The 19,726-nt window shown below is 57.3% G+C and overlaps 1 protein-coding gene and 1 long non-coding RNA gene across 6 annotated transcripts in view; one reads left to right on the top strand and one right to left on the bottom strand.

Moving 5' to 3' along the window:
- The window catches only part of LOC120889656 (uncharacterized), a 6,729-nt gene extending 6,113 nt beyond the window's left edge, over nt 1-616 (bottom strand). The window contains exon 1 of the long non-coding RNA XR_013437803.1: nt 116-616. This is a non-coding gene — a long non-coding RNA (uncharacterized LOC120889656). The remainder of the gene's footprint in view (nt 1-115) is intronic.
- Wnt11 (Wnt family member 11) overlaps nt 1-19,726 on the top strand; it is a 19,876-nt gene extending 150 nt beyond the window's left edge. The window contains exons 1-6 of one of the 5 annotated variants that reach the window (XM_078046694.1): nt 22-164; nt 3,630-3,812; nt 9,910-10,145; nt 12,033-12,310; nt 15,000-15,292; nt 18,935-19,726. In XM_078046694.1, the coding sequence (XP_077902820.1) occupies nt 103-164; nt 3,630-3,812; nt 9,910-10,145; nt 12,033-12,310; nt 15,000-15,292; nt 18,935-19,109 (1,227 nt within the window). In that variant the 5' untranslated portion in view covers nt 22-102 and the 3' untranslated portion in view covers nt 19,110-19,726. Of the gene's footprint in view, nt 1-21; nt 165-329; nt 459-883; nt 1,774-3,629; nt 3,813-9,909; nt 10,146-12,032; nt 12,311-14,999; nt 15,293-18,934 lie in introns of those variants that run through there. The other 4 variants (XM_078046693.1, XM_005323217.5, XM_021725106.3 and 1 more) reach the window with 4 other exon arrangements.

The raw sequence follows: 19,726 nt of genomic DNA, 5'->3' as shown, positions 1-19,726 counted from the left end.
CAGCCGGCAGACACTCAACGGGGATCTGCTAAGGCTGGGGGCGCCCGAGTCCGAGGGGACCGCCACGACCCCCTTGGGCACCCATTCCCGGGCAAGCACAGCATGTCCTCCATACCTCTCTTCCGCGGCAGTCCTAGGAATTCCGCTTGCGCAGCGCAGCTTCGGTACCTGACTTGAGAGTGGTTGCGGGATGGGGTGGGCTGCGCAGTTCCTAGGGCCCTCACGGACCTTTCCTGGCCCTGTCCCCCACTCCAGGACTCGACCCCCTCCCTTCTAGTCAGCCTGCTGATGAGGTCATGCCCGAGCCATCCCGGGGGTGGGGGACTTGGATCCCTCGGCAAAGGGAGTGTGTGCGAGGCGGGAGAGGGTAGCAAAAGGCAGAGAAATTCGGCAGCTCCTACCAAATTGGAGGATGGGGGACGGATGCCTTGTTTTGAGAACTTCCAAAGGCAATCAGGGTAAGGCAAAAACCGAGTTTGTTTACAGACCTGAGTTCCAGGATGGGGGTTGGGGGGGAGGAGAGACCTGACCCCTGCCCCGCGGCACATCTGGAGCCACCCTGAACATCTGGCTGAGTTCGCGCAGGAGCCCACACCTCCCGCCACAACCCCCATACCCGGCGCTGCGGTGTCTCCTGTTCCCTCATGGACCTGGGGTACGCAAAGTCGAGCTCCAGAGTAGGAATCCCAAGCTCCCCACCCTCCTCTTCCACTTCCAAAACACCGAATCTCCGCGGTGACGCGGCGCAGCGGCCGCAGCTGAGCAGACATATCCCGAAAGACTCGGGATTGGGGTAAAAGCCCGTTGGCGGTTGCTGCCTTGCTACACTTCTCCAGGTAACCTTGAAGCCGTGATTCACTCGGTCCACTACCCGAGGGCTGCACTACCCGAGGCTAGACCCGCCAGCGCGGACCTTCCGTGCAGCGTGGACACTGCCCCTGGTCGCGGCGCTCGCTCTGGGCCCAGCACCGGCGTGTCGGGGTAAGGGAGGCTATGCAAATCCTCGCCTCCTTAAGCTCAGAGCGTAGGCTGCCCTAGAGGCGAGGTTTCCGGAGACCTCCACGGCACGAGACATGACCACCTGTTGTCGGCACTACGCTCACGGTGTCCAGCGTGTGCACAGCCGTGGCGGTCCCCTTCTCCACCTGCTGCAGGTTGGGTAGCTTGGACCTATTCTCCAGGAGGAGGGAGGAAAGGACCTCTATCTCTGCAGACCCCGCACTTTAACGCGAGCGCACCACTACGCGCCTGGCCCCTAACGAGGCTCCGCGCAGGGCCTGAAACAAGTGATCAGGACTGACCGAGGCACGTAGATGTCTTAAAGAAAGACCGGAACGGAGAGAGGACTCATTCCACACATCATCCCACCCTCAGACGAGGACACCCGGACCCAGGAAGAGGAGGAGAATTGCCCAAAGTCTCACCGCTGGGGAGATCCCACCTTGAACCCCGGCTTAGCGCCCCCTGGCGGGCCGGGGACTCCGAGAGGCGAGTGCGCTCTGACCCGCAGGGCTTAGGTTGAGGGTGACCCAGCGGCCCGTGTGGCTGTCCTGGAGGTTCTTACACGGGACGGGAATATCCGTCAGGACCCAGAGGCCCAGGCCAGAAACTTCCTCCACCAGCGACGAGGTGGAGCGCCGGAGGAAATCTGGAACTGTCGAAGCCACTCGGAAAGAGCAGAGACTTGCTGCAGGCCTAGGTCCCGGTGCACCGTGTGACCTGGGCGGTCTCTCCTCTCCCTAGGAGAGTTGGACTAGACACTGATCCTCCGCTGTAAGTCTGCGCGCCTTCTTCCTTGTGCAGCTCTTGGACCCTCCCCACCCAGTTATGCTGGGCGCCGTGGGGGAGAGCCCACACTTCAGGGGGCGGAGAGGAAAGACGGTGACTGGAATTTTGATCCCCTCCCCCATTCAGCAGATATTTTTCTCGTTCTGAGGAGTGCGGTAAACTTCCAGGACTAGTAAGACAAAGGATTCGGATGTAGACTAGGTGGAAGGAGGGGTTCAGCTACACCCATAACCCTGCTGTCACCGAGCCACTGTGCTGGGCGCTTAGCTGGGGGACTCTGTAGAGGAGGAAAAAAAATAATTTGGAGTTTTCTCCTTGCCTTTCCTCTTGCCTTTCTCCTCTCTCTCTCTCTCTCTCTCTCTCTCTCTCTCTCTCTCTCTCTCTCTCTCTCTCTCTCTCTCTCTTCTTGCTTATGGCACACATGTACTAGCACATACTACACAAGTATACGTAATAATGGAAACCGGCAGAGGGAGGCTCAAAGACTCAAAAGAGGATTGGGAGGTTGAAAAGACCTCAGCAGATGTGTGAAGTTCAGTCCCTTGATTTTACAGAAAGGGAAACTGAGGCTGGAGGTGTTTGAGGCTTTGCCCAAGCTCACCGTGCCAGACGAGAACTCTTTCTCTTCTAGCGACCCCCCACCCCCAGTCGGGCTCCTCCTTTTTCTAACTCTGCAATTCCTTTAGAAAGGAATCCCTTTGTCTCTGCTCCTCGGAGGGGAAAGGGGCTGCTGGGGCTGTGTAGGACTCCAGGCGAACGCCAGGTGTTGGTAAATTTGGGAGAAGCTGGGAAGGGAGTTAATGAGGTGAGAATGAAGAGGGGGAGAAAGCCGCAGAAAGCAGCTCTGCGGATTGTGAGCGGGCGGGGTGGCAGCAGCTGCGCGGCCCTGGGACGCCGCCTGGCGGTGTGAGGCAGCATCGTGCCGGCTCGGCGAGCTACTCGGCTCTGCCAAGGCCCCTTGGACCCGCCTGGAACCTGGCCACGCACCTCACTCTCTCTTGCCCTCCAAAGTGGATCCACCAAATAGGAACTCGGAGATTCAAGACCTTGATTCACTATTGCTTTATAAAGAACTTTGCCATCCCATTCCTCATCCTCCCCTTCCCAGACAGAAACAGATGCCCGGAGCAAGCCCCCATTTCCTGACTTCTCACTCGCTTGATCTCACGGGACACTGATAGACCTGGGAACAGAACACTGAGTAAGACAGCTCACTGGAACAGCCTGTTTCACATCTCGTGGCCTCAGTTTTCTCATCTGTGAGATGGGCTGCCGAGAGGAGCAAAGGCTATCGTGTTAGGAGAACGTTCCTTATAAAAAGTGAACTGTGCCCAAATCACCCCAGTTTACAGAAGGGATCAGGAGAATCGCCAAGGGCTGTGTAGGACTCCAGGCGAATGCCAGGTGTTGGTATTTGGGAGAAGCTACTGATCAATAGTTCGGCGATAAGAACCCGGATCCCAGGCCTCGAAGCTGCTGTCTCCAGCCAGGACCCCTCTTGTTTCAGTCCCTGGGTCTGTAGGTCTGTCCAGTTTCTCCCTCTACGGCTTTCAGCCTCGTTCTCTGAGCCTGTCTCTCCCTCCCGCTGACACTGCGCCTGGTCTCTCCCAGCGACTCTGTAGCCTCCTGTCCTTCCAGGGCGGCCGGCGCTGCGCTAGGTGGACACGCCCTCGGCCGCGCTCTGGCCGCACCTAATTCGAGCCAGACTCTGGCGGGTCCCAGGGCCGGGCCGCGCGCTTGGCCTCCCCGGGTCCGACCCCTCCTTTGTAATTTGAATAAAACGCCTCCCCGTCCGCGCGCCGCCTTAACCCGCCGCCTCGCTCTCCTCTCCCCGACTGCAGGCGTCGTGCGCGCAGGACCCGCGGCGGTGGCGGTGCAGGCGGCGGGACTTCGGCGTGGCTTCTGCTGGGTGCGACCCCCGGGCGTGCCCGCGGCGCGACGATGAGGGCGCGGCCGCAGGTCTGCGAGGCTCTGCTCTTCGCCCTGGCACTCCAGACCGGCGTGTGCTATGGCATCAAGTGGCTGTAAGTAGGGACCTCGCCTCCAAGCTGGGGGGCCCGGGGCGGGAGTTTTGGGCAGGGGAGGGCCTAAAGGGGTCTCCTGGACTGGTCGAGTTTGCCAAGACCCGGGAATCCAAGATGACTTGGGGGTCGTGAGGAATTCATTCTTCTTTAGCCTCGATTTCCTCCTCTGCAAAATGCCGTCCTTTCCAAGGGCTTTCGCATCGGGCAATGGAATTGTCCGGTCCTGGCCAGCTGATGTTTGCGCAAAAGCCACCGAGGTGTCTGTCACACACCTCCGCAAGACATCCTTGTTGAGGGGCGCACTCGCTCAAAGGGGCCGGCTCTAGATCATCTCCTTCTCAGGCTATTGACCCCAACTGGAGGTTCACATTCTTGACCTCTCAGCCTAGGTGACCTTGGGGAAGTGTCATTCTACCTCTGAGAGCCTCAGTGTCTTCCTCCCTCAGAGGAGGGGAGACTCAGCTCACTTAGATTCCATGGGAAAAGAGGCTCGGGGAGAACCTCTGAGCTGTCAGCGGCTGTGCACACGTGCAGGGGTTCCTTTGGGTATGAATATCAGGGGGCCATAGGAGAAGGTCAGGTCTCCTCTCCGTGGGCAGCCCACTGGACAGAGATGGGTGCGGAGAGAGAGAAGTGAAACCCGGCCCCTTGCTGGAGGAGCTGCCCTCTGGGTTGGGAGAGATAAGCCCAGGCCGTAAATAACTCCACAAGTGTCCAAGTGTCCTAGAAGAGACCGGTGCTGGGGTGTGGGGGCCCAGAGGTGAGGAAGCCACCTGGTGGGGTCACACACTTGGGACACTGGGGAAATTTTCCAGGGCTTGCCCCCTCACCACTGCAGAGCTGCATGCAGATAGTTAGGCAGGGCACAGTGGGGAGGAGAGTATGATGGTGGAGGAGACTCCCAGGGTGGGAAGGTCCAGGACAGGACACAGGTCTGGAGTTGGGGCAGGGGCAGCGGCAGCGAACCATGCAGATAAAACAGCAGGGAACAGATTATGGGGGCTGGGGAGGGGCCCCTAGGAGGGCTTGGGGATTAACTGGAACACAGGGAGATAGCGGCTGGGCCGCCAGCAAACAGTCTGGAGGTCATGGGCCCTGCCCCTTCTGGAACTGAGTTATCAATTAATTGATGACTCAAGAGGGGAGCCCTGTCTTCTGGTGCTTCCTGTTTGTAAGGAGAGGCCTGGGCAGGTGGTCTCCCCTCCCTGGGGCATAGGCTCCTCCCAGCTGCCCCTCATGAACTTTGAGAAACCACCACCTTCCTCTGGCCATAGGCAAAGGATTCTTCCTGTGGGCAGGAACCCCGGTCATTGAGAGAATCCTCCCTCACCCTCTCCCACTGCCACCATTTTACGGATAAGGAAATGAGGTCCTGGGGAAGGGAAGGATTTGCTGAGGGCACAAAGAGCATCAGAGACCTGGAACTGACTGGGCTTAGGTGACATTTGTAGTTCACAGGGAGACACGGGGACACTGCTAACATCCAGGCCCTATGGTGGCAGGAGTGAAGCTCTGAGAAGTGCGTGATTCACACAAGCCTTCAAGCTGGCATATGGCAGGACAGGTAGCTGGCTCAGCCCAACACCCATGCTATCTGCACTGTGTAGCCCAGGCGCTACCCACTCAGTGTCTGCCTTCAAGAAGCTCCCAGCCTCTTGGTGGGGAGGGACATGTGAAAATGCAAGGTAGGCTGTGAGCTATCCTGGGAGGGAGCATAGGATCCCAGAGGAGGAGTGGTCAGTTCCACCCAAGGGAGGTAACTGCAGCTGGGCTGGAGGATTCTGATGGGCAGAGATGGAAGGCCAAGCCAGTGTCCCAGATGGGAGGAACAGCAGGAGCATAGCAGGAGGCAGGACCCTGCCTCAGGGAAGCTGGGAGAGACCAGGAACCATAAGCACCTGCTAGTAAGTGCCCCAGATGTGGCTCCAAGAGCTGTGGTCATTTAATTCGTGAATGCTCTTATGTGGCAGGTGATAATCTCATCACTACCATTTTTACAAACAAGGAGATTAAGGTAGAGAGAGGGTAAATAACTCACGCAAGGTCACACAGCTAGTTCAGGGTGTCTGTAGGGAAACCCCAGCACAGTGGTACAGTGGGAGCAGGATGCTGGGGACTCATCCAGGAGGATCAGCTGTCCTGGGGCAATCCTGGGGCAGTGCTGCCCTGGACTTTGGAAAGTGACTTGTAGATGAAAGGGACATTTGACACAGAATCTGAAACCAGATGTGGCTGAGTAACTTGGGACGCTCACCTGGTGGGCTCACCTGCCTGAGCAGGTGGGATGGTAGTCAGGAATGGAAGCACCTGCTTCCTGGAGACCCTCCTCTAACTTACCTCTCAAGTCAGGTGCTTGGAGATCCCCAGACCAGCAAGTATTGGGGGGAGGTCTGGGCACCCACCCCTTTGGTTGTCTGGGTGAGGGAGGGCAGAGGGTGGTCCCATTACCTGTGGGGTTGCCCCATGAGAAGACAGGCCCTCCCTGTGCCACTCACACAGGGGTGGGGCCTCTTAAGGAAGAGTCCCAAGAAACTCTAGAAGGGCCATAGCTGCTGCAAAGTGAAGTGGAAGGAGGGAGTCTCAGCTTGGGCTCATTCTACCAACGTAGCCCCAGGCAACCCTTCAGCCTCTCAGACGAGGAGCCCCCGCCTGGCCCTGGGAGGCCTGGGTTCCAGCTCCATCTATATGATTGGCTGTGCACAGGTCAGGGCAAGCCCTGCCCTTCTCTGGGCCTCAGTTTTCCCACTCGCACCCTGGGAACTGGCACTGCCCTTTAGCTTTTCGATTGTCAAATCTGATGGAGGCTGTTGGGGCTTCCTTGCAGGATGGGACACAGAGGGGTCAGCATGTGTGGGGACAGGGCAGGGAGCTTCTGAGGTCTAGGAGTCTCCTCTAGGTAGGGCTCCATCTGCAAGTTCCAGGCCTTCACCACCCTGAGTCACCACAGGTCCACAGTGGAGGAAGGGAGAGCTGGCTTGGTCCCTCTTGACTGTGAAGCCCTGGGACAAATTCCTAGGAGGAATAGGAGGACTCTTGCCATGTGGCCTGGGGGCTTCTTCCTGGGCTGGCAGCTGCAGTCCCCTGCCTGGTGTGGCTGGAGAAGGAGGAGCATTTCTGAGGAGCCCGGTTCCTAAACCTAGGGCCTAACTGAGGAGTCTTGCTTGTCACAGATGGAAGAGTTCTCCAAGCCCACCCAGGGGGCTAGACAGAAGCCCAGCTCTTGCTCCACCCTCCCTGCCTGTGAGCATCAGAATGAGGTGTAGTCCAGGAAAGCCCAAGGTGCTGGGCAGGTGGGTTAGAGTCCCCAGCTCCTCAGACTCCATCGCTTTCCCACCCCTGGGTCAACAGATCCACAGAGGCAGAACCACTGGGTCAAAATTTGTGGTCCCCTAATGTCCACCCAAAGCCCTGCCCAAGGTCCTCCTTATCCTGAGGATGCCTCTGCCACTGACTGTTGACCTCATCCCATCTCTCTATGGGGGAGGCAGGAGCTGCCAGGCCACATTGTGGATGTGCTAGTGGGGACCCTTCTGAGGCCTCATGAGCCCAGAGCCGTGACCGAAGCATCTGATAAAGAATGGACTGCAGCATGGCAGAGACCCTGGGGCTCTCGAAGCCTGACCGTAGGTCTTTGGCTAAGATCTCATCATATGGCCTGCCTCTGTGCCTGGGCAAGAGGGATGGAGGCCCTTCTTTCGAGGTGGCCTTACCTTGGGTAGGTGAAGGTAGGGCTGCTGACAACCTCAGTAAGACCACTCAGTGATAGGCTGGGCAGGGTGGGCACTGGGGAGCCTGGAGGAAGCTGGGCAGATGCCGTGGCCCTGCAGGAGGCGGAGGGGGAAGGACCACCCAGGCGCAGAGATGGGCTGGTGTAGCGGAAAGGAGAGGGAGTACATGGCTCAGGCGATGGGGGAGAGGTGAAGCCATTTGCCCAGTTCCTGTGTCACCCTAAAATGTCCCCGCCATCAGAGCCTGTGTCAGTCCTGGGCATAGAACACTATGGATGTGTTCTATGGGGCTGGGAGAAGGGTAGCAACATGCAGGGTCACGTGGTAGGTGGTGACTGAGCCAGAGTTTGAACCAAGCCTCTGTCAGAGCCAGTCCCAGTAGACCCCTGAATCCTGAGTGAGAGAAGCCTGCTGCCCACCGCCACCCCTGCAGAACCCTGGCACAGGCCTCCGGGTGAACTCTCTGTTCCCTCCTGTCCTTTCTTCCACCCTCTCCCCCACACCCCACCCCTAGATAAACCAAAATGTTTCCAATTAGGGGTCTGCGGAGGGAGGCAAGCCTGGGGAGACATCCACACAGCGACTCCCCCACCTCCTGCCTTAGTCCTTGATTACCTCCCCAAGGGGGATTTAGTTAGAAACGGTCATTACCACTAATTACCAGAGGACTGCGGGCCTCCTCTGCTGTGGAGTCTGCTGCCTCCGCCTGGTGCTTCCAGAGGTGAAGCCTCCCCCGCGGACTGTAGCCAGCTGCTCCTGTCCCAGCCAGTGGGTCCCTGGGGCCTCCCTCATAGGACCTTGCTCACTGCTAGCTGGGGAGGCCCTTGCTTGATGACTTCATAGATGGAAGTTAAGACCCAAAGTGGCTGCCGGGGTCCTCAGGGCCCCAGGCAATGAGCATCAGGTCCTGGGAGCTCAGAGCTCCCCTCCTTTGGAGCTGTGGCACCCAGCACTCAGGCACTGCCTGCACTGAGACAGGATCAGCCGTCACCCTACTTCTTGGCTGGAACAGGAGCCTAGGGAATGGACGGCAGCCCACGCTGCATGAGCTTGCACTGTGCTCCTGCCATTAGGCCACATGTTTGATTTGCTGTCACTCATGCAATCCTTCCCATTTTAAAACTGAGAAAACAGACTCAAAGTAAAGGAACAAACTGGCAAGAGCAAGAGCAGGGAGGCTCGGGCCAGCTAGTGCAGAGCAGGGCGCCCAGGAAGGAGGCCCAGGCATCCCTGAGGGCCTGGGCCTGCTGGGGAGGGAAGACCAACTCACAGGGGGATGCTGGGAAGCTCCCCCACTGGCTGGGCCTCTGTCCTCATATGTGATAATCTGGTCCAGGATGACCCCTGAGCCGAGGAGTGAGAGCTCTGTTCACTGGGAAATGGAGCCGATGCTGGGAGGAGCTGGAGGGGCTGTAAACCACCAAGAGCCCACAGAGGCCATGGCGTTGGCATGCGCAGTCAGAGCCCTCTCAGTCAGGGCTTGGGGGGTTTAGACAACAGGCACCCCAAGAAGGCGAGGCCTAGGCAGCCTGGAACTGATCCAGTTAGGTCAGGAAGCCCTGTCTGACGAGGCTCTGTGGACCACTGGTGCTGATGCTGCTGTCCAAACACACCAACATGTCCTTGCTCATGGCTTGGGGCCACTCTGCGCCTTTGATCTTGCCCCTTCCTCTGCCTGGAAGTCTTCCCTCCTCATCCAAGCGCATTCTCTCATTCTGTAGGGCTCTGGCATCCTGTTAGCCGCCTGCACCCCCACCCCATCATCCTTGTGGACAGCTTGCTGATTTTATCTGGGGAAGGGGTCCAAATCTTTTGCCTGGCTACAGGCCTCACGACATAGCAAATGGGTTTAGTAATTAAATGAAAAGATGAAGAGCTCCTAACTCATCCTGGGCATATAGTAAATGCTCAATTAATAGTATATGTAATTACTATGATTATAATAATCTAGCAGTTAGCACAGTTTTGGGCACATAGCTGCTCAGTGCTGAATGAATGTTGAGTAAAGAGAAATCATTCACAGCTGCGGTGAGAACTCTGGATAGCAAGGGATGAGAGGGCTTTGTGAGCTGCAGACCCCTTTAGTGCTGGTACAATTGTCATGTGGCTCAGGTGGGTTGGGGTTGTGATCCTATGTTATGGTTAGGGCTTTAGGTCCAGAGGGGGCAAACAATGTGCCCAAGGTCACACAGGAGTAGGAGGGGGAACTGCTGCTCCATCCTGGCTCTTTACCTCTGGTTTTCCTGGCTCCCTCCAAGAAAAGCTCCAGTCACTGAGGGGACAGCTGAGCCGGCAGGGCCAGCCGCAGCAACAGGGCCCCTCACAGCCCTGTCTTTCTTCCATGGGTCGTTTTCGGCGGCGGTGTGCAGGGCGCTGTCCAAGACGCCGGCCGCCCTGGCGCTGAACCAGACGCAGCACTGCAAGCAGCTGGAGGGCCTGGTGTCTGCACAGGTCCAGCTGTGCCGCAGCAACCTGGAGCTCATGCATACCATCGTGCGCGCCGCCCGCGAAGTCACCAAGGCCTGCCGCAGGGCCTTCGCCGACATGCGCTGGAACTGTTCCTCCATTGAGCTCGCCCCCAACTACCTGCTTGACCTGGAGAGAGGTAGGGCGGGGGCTGTCGACAGCACGCGGGTGGGGGTGAGTGAATTCAGGCGTGAATCTAGGTGTGTTTGGATAGGTGGGTGGATTCACGGATGGGTGGATTCACAGGCTCGTGGATGGATGAGTGGATCGGTGGATGACGGACCGGCACGGACGCAGGCACGGCTGGGCAGGCCGATGGGTGCATGAGTCATTCATAGGTACGGGCATTCAGGCGTGAGCCAGCGAGTGAGTGAACACTGTCGAGTGACACGCCAGTGCAGGGAGCCTGAGACTCTACAGGTGCACACACACCCCACAGCATGGGCGGAGGAAGCAGGACGCTCACAGCATGCCCCAAGGTCGTTCCCATGGTCCTGAAGGTCAGCCAGGGACTATATCAGTGAGAAGGCCGTAGAGCCCACCCTCAGGTAGCAGGTGTGCCCCAGGCAATCCTAGACCAGCGGATGGAAATTTTTTTTGTGGGGGTGAGGAGTACTGGGGATTGAATTTAACCACTGAGCCACATCCCCAGCCCCCCCCCTTTTGTATTTTATTTTGAGACAGGGCCTCACTAAGTTGCTGAGGCTGGCTTTGAATCTTATGATCCTCCTGCCTCAGCCTCCCAAGCCGCTGGAATTACTGGCGTGCACCCTGGTGCCAGGCTCAGCTGATGGAAATTGCGGGTCTTGCGGGTGCACACGGGGTTAGGGACAGGACATCTGTGAAGCAGGCTTCCTGGAGGAGGCGGGTGTTGGGGACCTGGCTATGATAGAGAGACTTTTGACAGACAGAAACACCCAAGTGGGTCTTATCTCCCCACTGTGTGATAATAACTCCTCTTGTGGATCCTAAGCAGTGACAGCTCCTGTTTGTGTAGCACTCGATGCGGCCTCCTTCCTTCCTCCTCAGTTATCTGGAGGCCAGCTCGGGCCTGCCGGGGGTACTATCTCTGTACTCTGCGGCTAAGGAAACTGAGGCTCCTGAAGGGGAAGTGACTGCCAGTTAAGAGATGGAGCAGAGCTCGGACCCAGGGGACAGTGTCCAGCCAAGGCACGTTGCTTCTGCCCGGATTAGTTTCCTGGGCAGCTGTGACGGTGTGCCACAGACTGGCTGGCTTCAAGCAACCAAAATGCTCCCAGTTCCGGAGCCTGGAAGTCTGAAATCGAGTCCTTGGCAGGGTCTGCTTCCTCTGCGCGCCCCTGGGAAAGCTCCTTCCTTGCCTGTTCCCAGCTTCTGGTGGCTGCAGGCAATCCCTGCAGCTGCAGCACGACAGTCCCCATCTGCCACGTTCTTCAGCCCTTCCTCCTGGGCGCAGAGGGGACTGTGGGCCACCACACCTCAGAGGAAGGAGTCCCCTCCTGGCATTCTCCCTGTGTGTCATGGATCCCAAATCCCCTCTCCTCTAAGGGCACCGGCCACTGATTCAAGGTCTTTGATGTGGTCCGACTTCATCTTAGCTTGGTGCCATTTGCAAAGACCCTATTTCTAAATAAGGTCACACAGGCGCTAGGAGGCAGGACTTGAACATGTCCTTTTTTGGGGACGTGATTCAACCTGCAGCAGGCTCTCTGCGCACTCACCTGTCCCATCAGGCTCTGAGCGCCTTGAGGAGCTCAGGGCCTGGCCTTTGCTTCTCTAGAGCGAAGGGTCCTGGCAGGATGTGAGTGGGGTGAGCTGTGGGTGTGCAGGGGCTGAGGGGAGCGTGCCAGCCAGCTGGTGTATTTGGGGGACACTTGTGGGATAAGACTGACAGACTGATGGCCTTAGTGCCATCCTCCATCTACACCACCCTGTCCCTGTCTGACCCCTCAGTGGGGTGGGGGTGATGCAGGAGGGTCTCAGACCTGGGTCCGGTCCTATCCCTGGACCACCTGCCCCAAGTGACCATGCACCTCCCACCCCACAGGGACCCGGGAGTCGGCCTTCGTGTATGCGCTGTCGGCGGCCGCCATCAGCCACGCCATCGCCCGGGCCTGCACCTCTGGCGACCTGCCCGGCTGCTCCTGCGGCCCCGTCCCAGGTGAGCCACCCGGGCCTGGGAACCGCTGGGGAGGATGTGCGGACAACCTCAGCTACGGGCTCCTCATGGGAGCCAAGTTTTCCGATGCTCCTATGAAGGTGAAAAAAACAGGATCCCAAGCCAATAAACTGATGCGTCTACACAACAGTGAAGTGGGGAGACAGGTAACCACCCACCCCCGGATGGTGTGCTTGTGCCATTGGCCAGAGAAGGCCGTCGGTGTGCCCCTGGAGGGGGGCGGGGGACGGGCCCTGACTGCCCACGCCTGACGCGCCTGTGACCTCCCTCAGCTCTTCCCTCTCCAGCCAGCTGCTTGGGGCTTGGCTGGTCCCTCCTCCCCAGGTCCACCGAATCTGGCTTGTCCCAGCAGAAGGAGCCCTGAGCTGGGAGTCACGAGCTCTGAATGGCTGAGGTGATGCTGGACAGTCACTTCCTCTCTGGCCTCAATTGTTCCCATCTATAAAATGGTGCATGGGTGCTCAGCCCCCCTGTGCCTTGCTCCACAGCCCTGGGAGGGACCAGGAGCCATGGAAACTTAGGCTAAGGAGTCATCTCCTTGGATTGGACAGGGAGCCCCAGCCAAGCCGACCCCAACCTCTAAAACACACCCCAACATCTATCATCATCAATTTTTCATTAATTCCTCATCTAATAGCACAAAAAACAGCACAAGTGAACCAACGGACCTTTCTAGTTTCAAAAAAATTAAAACAAACAAGCACATCTGACACCAATCCATGGTCCAAACCCTGCGATAGATGCTTGCTTTTCTTTCCTGTGGTCCGTAAACCACTCGGGGCAGCAGCTGTCCTCCCCTTTGTACAGATGGGAAGAGGCCCCAGACGGGCAGGGTCTCCTCAGCCAGAGTCATGTACAGATGGCGTCTCACATGCCCCTTGGCCCCGCGGTTCAGAGATGCCAGGTGAGGCAGAAAGAACCTACCTAGGTGGCCCAGCCAGGGACACAAGGTGCAATGGAGCCCAAGTTTGGGGGACCCCGTGACCAGAGGCTTCGGTGCCTCTCAAAGATCTCCCTCATGTGAGGTTTCTAGAATGTTCAGGCCATCCTTGCCCAATCTGGGAAACTGAGGCCAAATCCCAGAGCTTGTATGGGAGTCTGTGTCCTGCCTCCCAGTTCTGCTGACCTGCACCTATCCATGGAGACCCAGCAGGAGCCCGCCCCAGCCCACCCCAGGGCCAGCCCCAGGCCTCCTGCCACCCTGGTCACAGCACCCCCAGCCCCTCCCTGCCAGTGCAGTGAATGACATTGTAAATGCCTCAGGTTGGCACTGGCACGGGGTGGCCGAGTCTGCTTTACCTTCTGAGGACTCCAGGCCGAAGCCTGCTGTGCTGTTTAACCCCGTGCCTTCCTCAGGTTCTGCTCAGCAAATTCCAGATTTTACATCCAAAATGGACTCCCTCAGTCCCCAGGTCCTGCCACTCATGAGGGAGAAGGAACTCTAGGAACTTGAACAGCTTCCTCCCTAGCTACTGAGTGATTTTAGGCAATTCCATGCCCACTTGCTGCCTTAGTTTCCCCATCTCTCCGATGCAGGGGGTGAGCACAGGTGACCAATGACCCTTGTAGATCTTTGCACAGGGCAGGTGGGAGGCCAGGCCCAGGTAGGGGTTTGAGTCCTGTGAAAATAAAAGGGGGTTAAAAAGCTGAATAAAAAGGCCCTTAGCCAAGCATGGTGGCACATATCTGTGATCCTAGCGGCTTAGGAGGCTGAGGCAGGAGGATCACGAGTTCAAAGCCACCTCAGCAACTTAGTGAAGCCCTAAGCAACTCAGTGACACCCTGTCCCTAAATAAAATGTAAAAAAGGGCTGGGGATGTGGCTCAGTGATTTGAGTGCCCCTGAGTTCAATCCCTGGTAACACACACACACACACACACACATAGGCCCTTAGATGGCACCAAACTCCTGCCCCTCAAGCACAAATGGGGAAACTGAGGCCCAGGGAGAAAGTGGGGCTGCACTGAGCCTGAAGCCAGGTCTAGAGTCTACCTGAGCCTCCAGGCCCAATCCTCCCACTTTCCACAGGGTTGTTATTTTCATAATTTACAAACCCTTTATTACCTATCACCTCACTGAATCCCAGGGCACTCTGCAAGGTAGAAATGGCGTTCCTGCTTTGCATGGAAAAAGACAGAGTAGTGACGCTGAGGGGTGCCATGCTTGCTGAGGGTCTTCCGGGCAGAAGCACTGACAGTGGAGAGCCATGGCTGGCCCAGGGCTGATGGGGAGGAGGTGCCCCAGCACTCACCCTGCCTCTTCTCCTTCCCTCTCTTCCTTGCCATCCCTCCCCAACTCCCTTCCTTCCATTCTTTCTTCCCGCTCCCCAGCAAGCATTTAGCAAGCCCAAGTTTTGTAGGAGAGAAAAGGCATGGAACGATTAAAGCCCACAGCTTTTGGAATCACCCTCAAACCTGGGTTCAAATCCAGCTTCATGATTTTTCTATCTGTGCAAACTTGGGCATGAACCTTCACCTCTCCGAGCCTTCATTGCCTCTTTAAAGTGGGGGAGATAATGGTACCTCCTAGATGGGCTGTGATTGTGATTCACCTGTATCATGTGTTAGAATGCTTGGTATACAGTAAGTGCTTAATAAGTGGCATCTGTTGTCCCTGCAAATGCTACTCTTTTCCTGCCCCTCCCAGCTATCCTCCTACCTCTGGGTTGGACCTCAACTCACAGACCTCCAAGCTTTAGAGCCAAACAGTCCACCCTTGGAGGCCATTGGGCATGAGTCTTGTGAGAGTGCCCAGCCACATACTGGGGGTCAAGGGTCCTGGGCAGGCCAAGGAGGGGGCTCCGGCCGCCCAGCCTGACGTCCCCCCTGTCTGCAGGCTCTACGTGCCTCTTTGGAAACGAAGTGTAAGTGCCATGGGGTGTCTGGCTCCTGCTCCATCCGCACCTGCTGGAAGGGGCTGCAGGAGCTGCGGGACGTGGCCGCTGACCTCAAGACCCGCTACCTGTCGGCCACCAAGGTAGTTCACCGACCCATGGGCACCCGCAAGCACCTGGTGCCCAAGGACCTGGATATCCGGCCTGTGAAGGACTCAGAACTCGTCTATCTGCAGAGCTCGCCCGACTTCTGCATGAAGAACGAGAAGGTGGGCTCCCACGGCACACAGGACAGGTAAGGGCAGGTCACCCCGCCGTCACTGCACTCTGCTCGGGCCACACACGGTGGGGCTCCACTGGCACCCGGAGCGTGGAGCCCCTGCCCAGCGGAGGGGGAGGCCCCAGGAATGCTGAGTGGAGATGAGAGATCCAAGGGTCGCTGCAGCACTTCTGGGAGGGCCGGAAGTGGGCAGTGGAGGCTGGCATGAGACCCCCGGCCGCCTCTCCCCTAGATGGCCAGAGACAATGACCGAGAGAGGAGAAAGGCTTCCCAACAGAAAAACAGGTGCTCAATAAATGTTCGTCAAGTAACCAGGTGAAGGATAAGGGATGTGATCAGCTGAGAGGCACCAGGGAGGTGGGCACAGGGGCCAGCTGGGCCACCCAACCAGTCTGAGGAACTGGGGGACAGTGTGGTCTGCCTGTCTTATAGAGGGATGACCCTGTGCCCCCTGACATGTGCAAGCCCTCCCCCAGTCCCATCTTCTCCCATGTCCTCCCAAGGACCCAGTTTTAGAGCTGGGGCTGGGGTCCCCCATAGCTGGTCAATCACAGCTGCCGCAGGGAGCTCAGGACAGGAGAGAGGAGGGGCCAGGGGTGGCTGAAGACCTGCTGTGAGACAGGACTGGTGAGGATCCAGGTGAGCACCTGTGGAGAGAAAGCTAGTCTTGAGCTATGGGGACAGAAAGAGCTCCCTGGTCAGATATGTCTGGGAAGCTCTCCTTGGCCGTGCACAAGGCACCAGGCACAAGGACATATTGAAGGGCCTGAGGAAGCCCCAGTGAAGGGTTGGATTAAGGCAGTGTTTCCCAGAGGTGCTTGGCTGGGGAACTCTTTTATTAAGGAGCCCCTAATAGCATTCCACAAAACTGGTGTTCAGCGGGGTTAGAGGAATATTGAACTGAGAGCGGGTGTCTGGGAACGCGTCTGGCACATAGTTGGTGCCCAGCCAGCATCTGCTTCCTCCGCGGCCCACGTTCCTGTCTCTAGGAGGGGGGTGGCTTGGGGGCTCTGTCCCCACAGGCCAGGGCAGCAGGCTCTGTGAGGAGGCCCAGGCCCCATCTGGAGGCCAGATTGAGGGGTTGGGCTGAGTGGAGATGAAATGGGTCAGGCCAGGGAGACAGGAAGGAGCGAGAGTCTGGGCTGAGGCTGCAGGGTGGGTGTGAGGGGGCAAGGAGAGGGAAGAAGGTTCTAGAACACAGAGGGGCTAAACAAAGTCCACTGAAGACCCCAGAGTGAAGAGAGGGTCTCCCTGGACCTGTGAGTGGCTCTGTGTGGGTTGCAAAAGGGCACAGCTTCCTAGCTGGGTGAGCCCGGCGCCTGTACTGATCTGAGGTTCAGGCTCATCTTCCTGAACCAGATGGAGCTCCAGTCTCACTTCCCAGCATCTCCTCTGTGCTGGGCTGTCAGTCTCTCTCCTTTCTACCCCTCTCCCACCACTGAGAGGTCCACGGGCCAGCACCATGCCTGCTCTCTTAGCACACCGGCTTGCAGGCATTCCCCCATGGACCTTGCAGGCCCTGGTGCTGGTTGGTGCTGGTTGGTTTTTGCTGTAGTAACAAACAGTCCCAGTGTCTCTGTGCCAACAGGCGTAGCATCTCAGGTTAGCTGTGGTTCACCTACCTGGGAAGTGGGGAGAGTCCTCAGGTGTCCAGGAGTAAGGGGATCCCAGAGGGGCCCTGACCTGGCCTGGGCTTCTAGAAGACTTCTTGGAGCAGGAGGTGTGGTTAGGGGCTGGGGCCTTGGGAGCAGGGGCTGCATGACCAGGCCTTGGTGGCAGTCCGGCCTGTGCACTCTGGAGCCAGCCTTGCAGCTCCTCATGTCTGAGCTGGGGAAACTGAGGCCTCACCTGCTGCCAGCATTCCAAACCACAGCCCTCTCATGATTCTTTCAAAGGCCTGCACCCAGAGACCCGCCCTCCCCCCACAGCCTGTGCCACCACTCCCAGGCGTCCCCGAGGATCTTCCCGGCCCCACGGCACCACCTTCCCAACTCCCATTCCAGGCACAATTTCATGTCAACAGTCAAGGAATAAAAAGAAACTCTGTGCCCTTCCTATTCCAGAGGGTAGAGTGGTTAACCAGAGACCTGCTGGATAGGGATAAGGGGACTTGTGGGTGTTGAGTGACTAAATAAGGGTTAAGTGACTTAAGTTTCACAGCCAGTGAAGAGCAGAGCTAGTGTTGGAACCCAGGTCTGCCTGGCTCTAAGGCATGTGATCTTCCTGCTGTTCCCTCCTGCCTCCTGCCCCCAGCTCCATATTTGAGTCACCTGCTGACTCTCCAGGGTGTCCCCTCCCGCAAGCCCTCTCTCACTCCAAGGCCCTGCCCAGTTCAGGCCAGCCTCCTCCTGGCCTTCCTGCCTCCAGCCCTATCCTTCCACCTGTTCTCTCACTATTCTGACACACACTCTTTGCTTTTGCCTGGGCTGCTACCTCTATCCAACACCCTTCCCCTCCTCTGCCGGTTAGACGCCTGCTCATCTTATGTGGGTTAGCCTAGATGACCCTCCTCTCTCCAGAACTCTTGCAGAGCCTGTGCTCAGCCTGTGGGACCTTGGGCAAGTCCCCTCTTCATACTCTGCTGTAGTTTCCTCACCCATCAAGATGAGGATTGGCTAGCTGGATACAGTGACGCACATCTGGAATCCCAGTGACTTGGGAGGCTGAGGCAGGAGGATCACAAGTTAGCAAGACCCTATCTCAACATAAAATTAAATATAAAAGGGGATGTAGCTCAGTGCTGGAGTGCCCCTAGGTTCAATCCCCAGCACCACGGAGCACCCAGGAGAGATGAGATGCCTCAGTCATCTCTAGGGCTTGCCACCTTGGGCAAACAAAAGGCTGTGGGAGCCTTTTGTTTCTGCCTGGTGCCCAGATTCCTGCTGCTCTGTTCCCATAAAACATTCCCTCTCCAGCCTCAGCCTGGCTAGAGGAGACCATCTGAACAGATGTCTCTTGACTAGCTGGAGCTGATAGCAGCAGAAGGGTGTGTGCACTTCAGAGGAAACTTTGGTGGCTCCTCATCCTACAGTAATGAGCCATGGGTCTTAGGGGAGAGACATGAGCAGTGGCTCTGGTGCCAGAAAGAACGTAAGCCCTGCTTGTCCATGGACCCAAGTGGGAGTCCTAGGCCTCTGCCTTTTGGCAAGCCTGCGTCGTCTGGATAATGGGGACAACAGCACCCTCCAACCAAGGACATTGCAGGCCTCCAGAAAGTTAAAATTCTGGAGGGACACGGCTGACACCTAGGAGTTGAGTGCCAGCAGCCTCTCTCCCTCCACAGTGTGCCCAACTCACTTCACCTCTCCCCCAAGGCCATTTTATGTGTTTCAGAATTTGTCCTGAGATTCTGAAAGTAAATTTGACTCTCACATCGATTATAATATAATTCAATGTGAAGTTAGGACGATTCGACTGGTGTGGGGAGCCTTTCGGTATTTAGAAGTAGAAGAAACAGAGACACCTCCCAGGAAACAAAACAGCCCCATCATTTTGGTAATGGGAATAGAGGGGATTAGACATACCCTAGGCAAGAGGATTACTTCAAATTCCTCGGAGATCAGGAGATCAAGAGAACCACGGCCATGGGGAGGCTTGCAGGTGGGGCCCTGGGGCGACCCACAGAGCACTCACTGACCTCAAGTTCCCACCCCCCAGGCAGTGCAACAAGACGTCCAACGGCAGTGACAGCTGCGACCTCATGTGCTGTGGCCGTGGCTACAACCCCTACACGGACCGCGTGGTAGAGCGGTGCCGCTGCAAGTATCACTGGTGCTGCTACGTCACCTGCCACAGCTGCGAGCGCACCGTGGAGCGCTACGTCTGCAAGTGAGGCCACGCCCTCGCCCAGCAGGAGCGCCGACTCCTCGGACCCTCAGCCGGGCGGGGCCTGGAGGCGCCCCCTGGACTTTTCCCATGCCAATTCCAGCTGCCAGGCGCGGGAGGCGGCTTGGGTTTTGCCTCCACTTGGAAGCCACCAGGAACAGAAGGCCTGGTCACTCTGGAAGGAGGGCCGAGACATCAAAGGAGCCGACAAGATTAAAAATAACCTGGCAGCCCCAGGCCCTGGAGTGTCGCGCTGCCTTCCAGACTGGTCCAAGCAGCCAGGGTAAGAGGCTGGTGAGACTGTGTGGACTTGACCTTTCGGGGCCACGAAGATGAGCCTTTGGGAATGTTCTGCGGGGCCCTCGGCCCACCACATGGAACCACTAGATTGGGTTGTAAATGTTTTTCGGGTTTTTTTTTTTTTCCTTCTTCTTCCTCCTTTGGGATGTGGGAGCTACAGAAATATTTATAAAACATAGCTTTTTCTTTGGGGTGGCTCACCTCAGTTCCTCTTTATATATTTTATATATATAAATATATATATATATAATGATTATATTTTAAACAAGCTTTTCAAACAGCTGTATGGAATAAATGCTGAGCGAGCCCCAGCCCGCCCCTGCA

This window comes from Ictidomys tridecemlineatus, chromosome 4 (genome assembly GCF_052094955.1).
Source record: "Ictidomys tridecemlineatus isolate mIctTri1 chromosome 4, mIctTri1.hap1, whole genome shotgun sequence".
NCBI classification, from domain to species: domain Eukaryota; kingdom Metazoa; phylum Chordata; class Mammalia; order Rodentia; family Sciuridae; genus Ictidomys; species Ictidomys tridecemlineatus.
The sequence above is the reverse complement of the archived record's forward strand: the minus strand, read 5'-3'. Positions and strand labels throughout refer to the sequence as shown.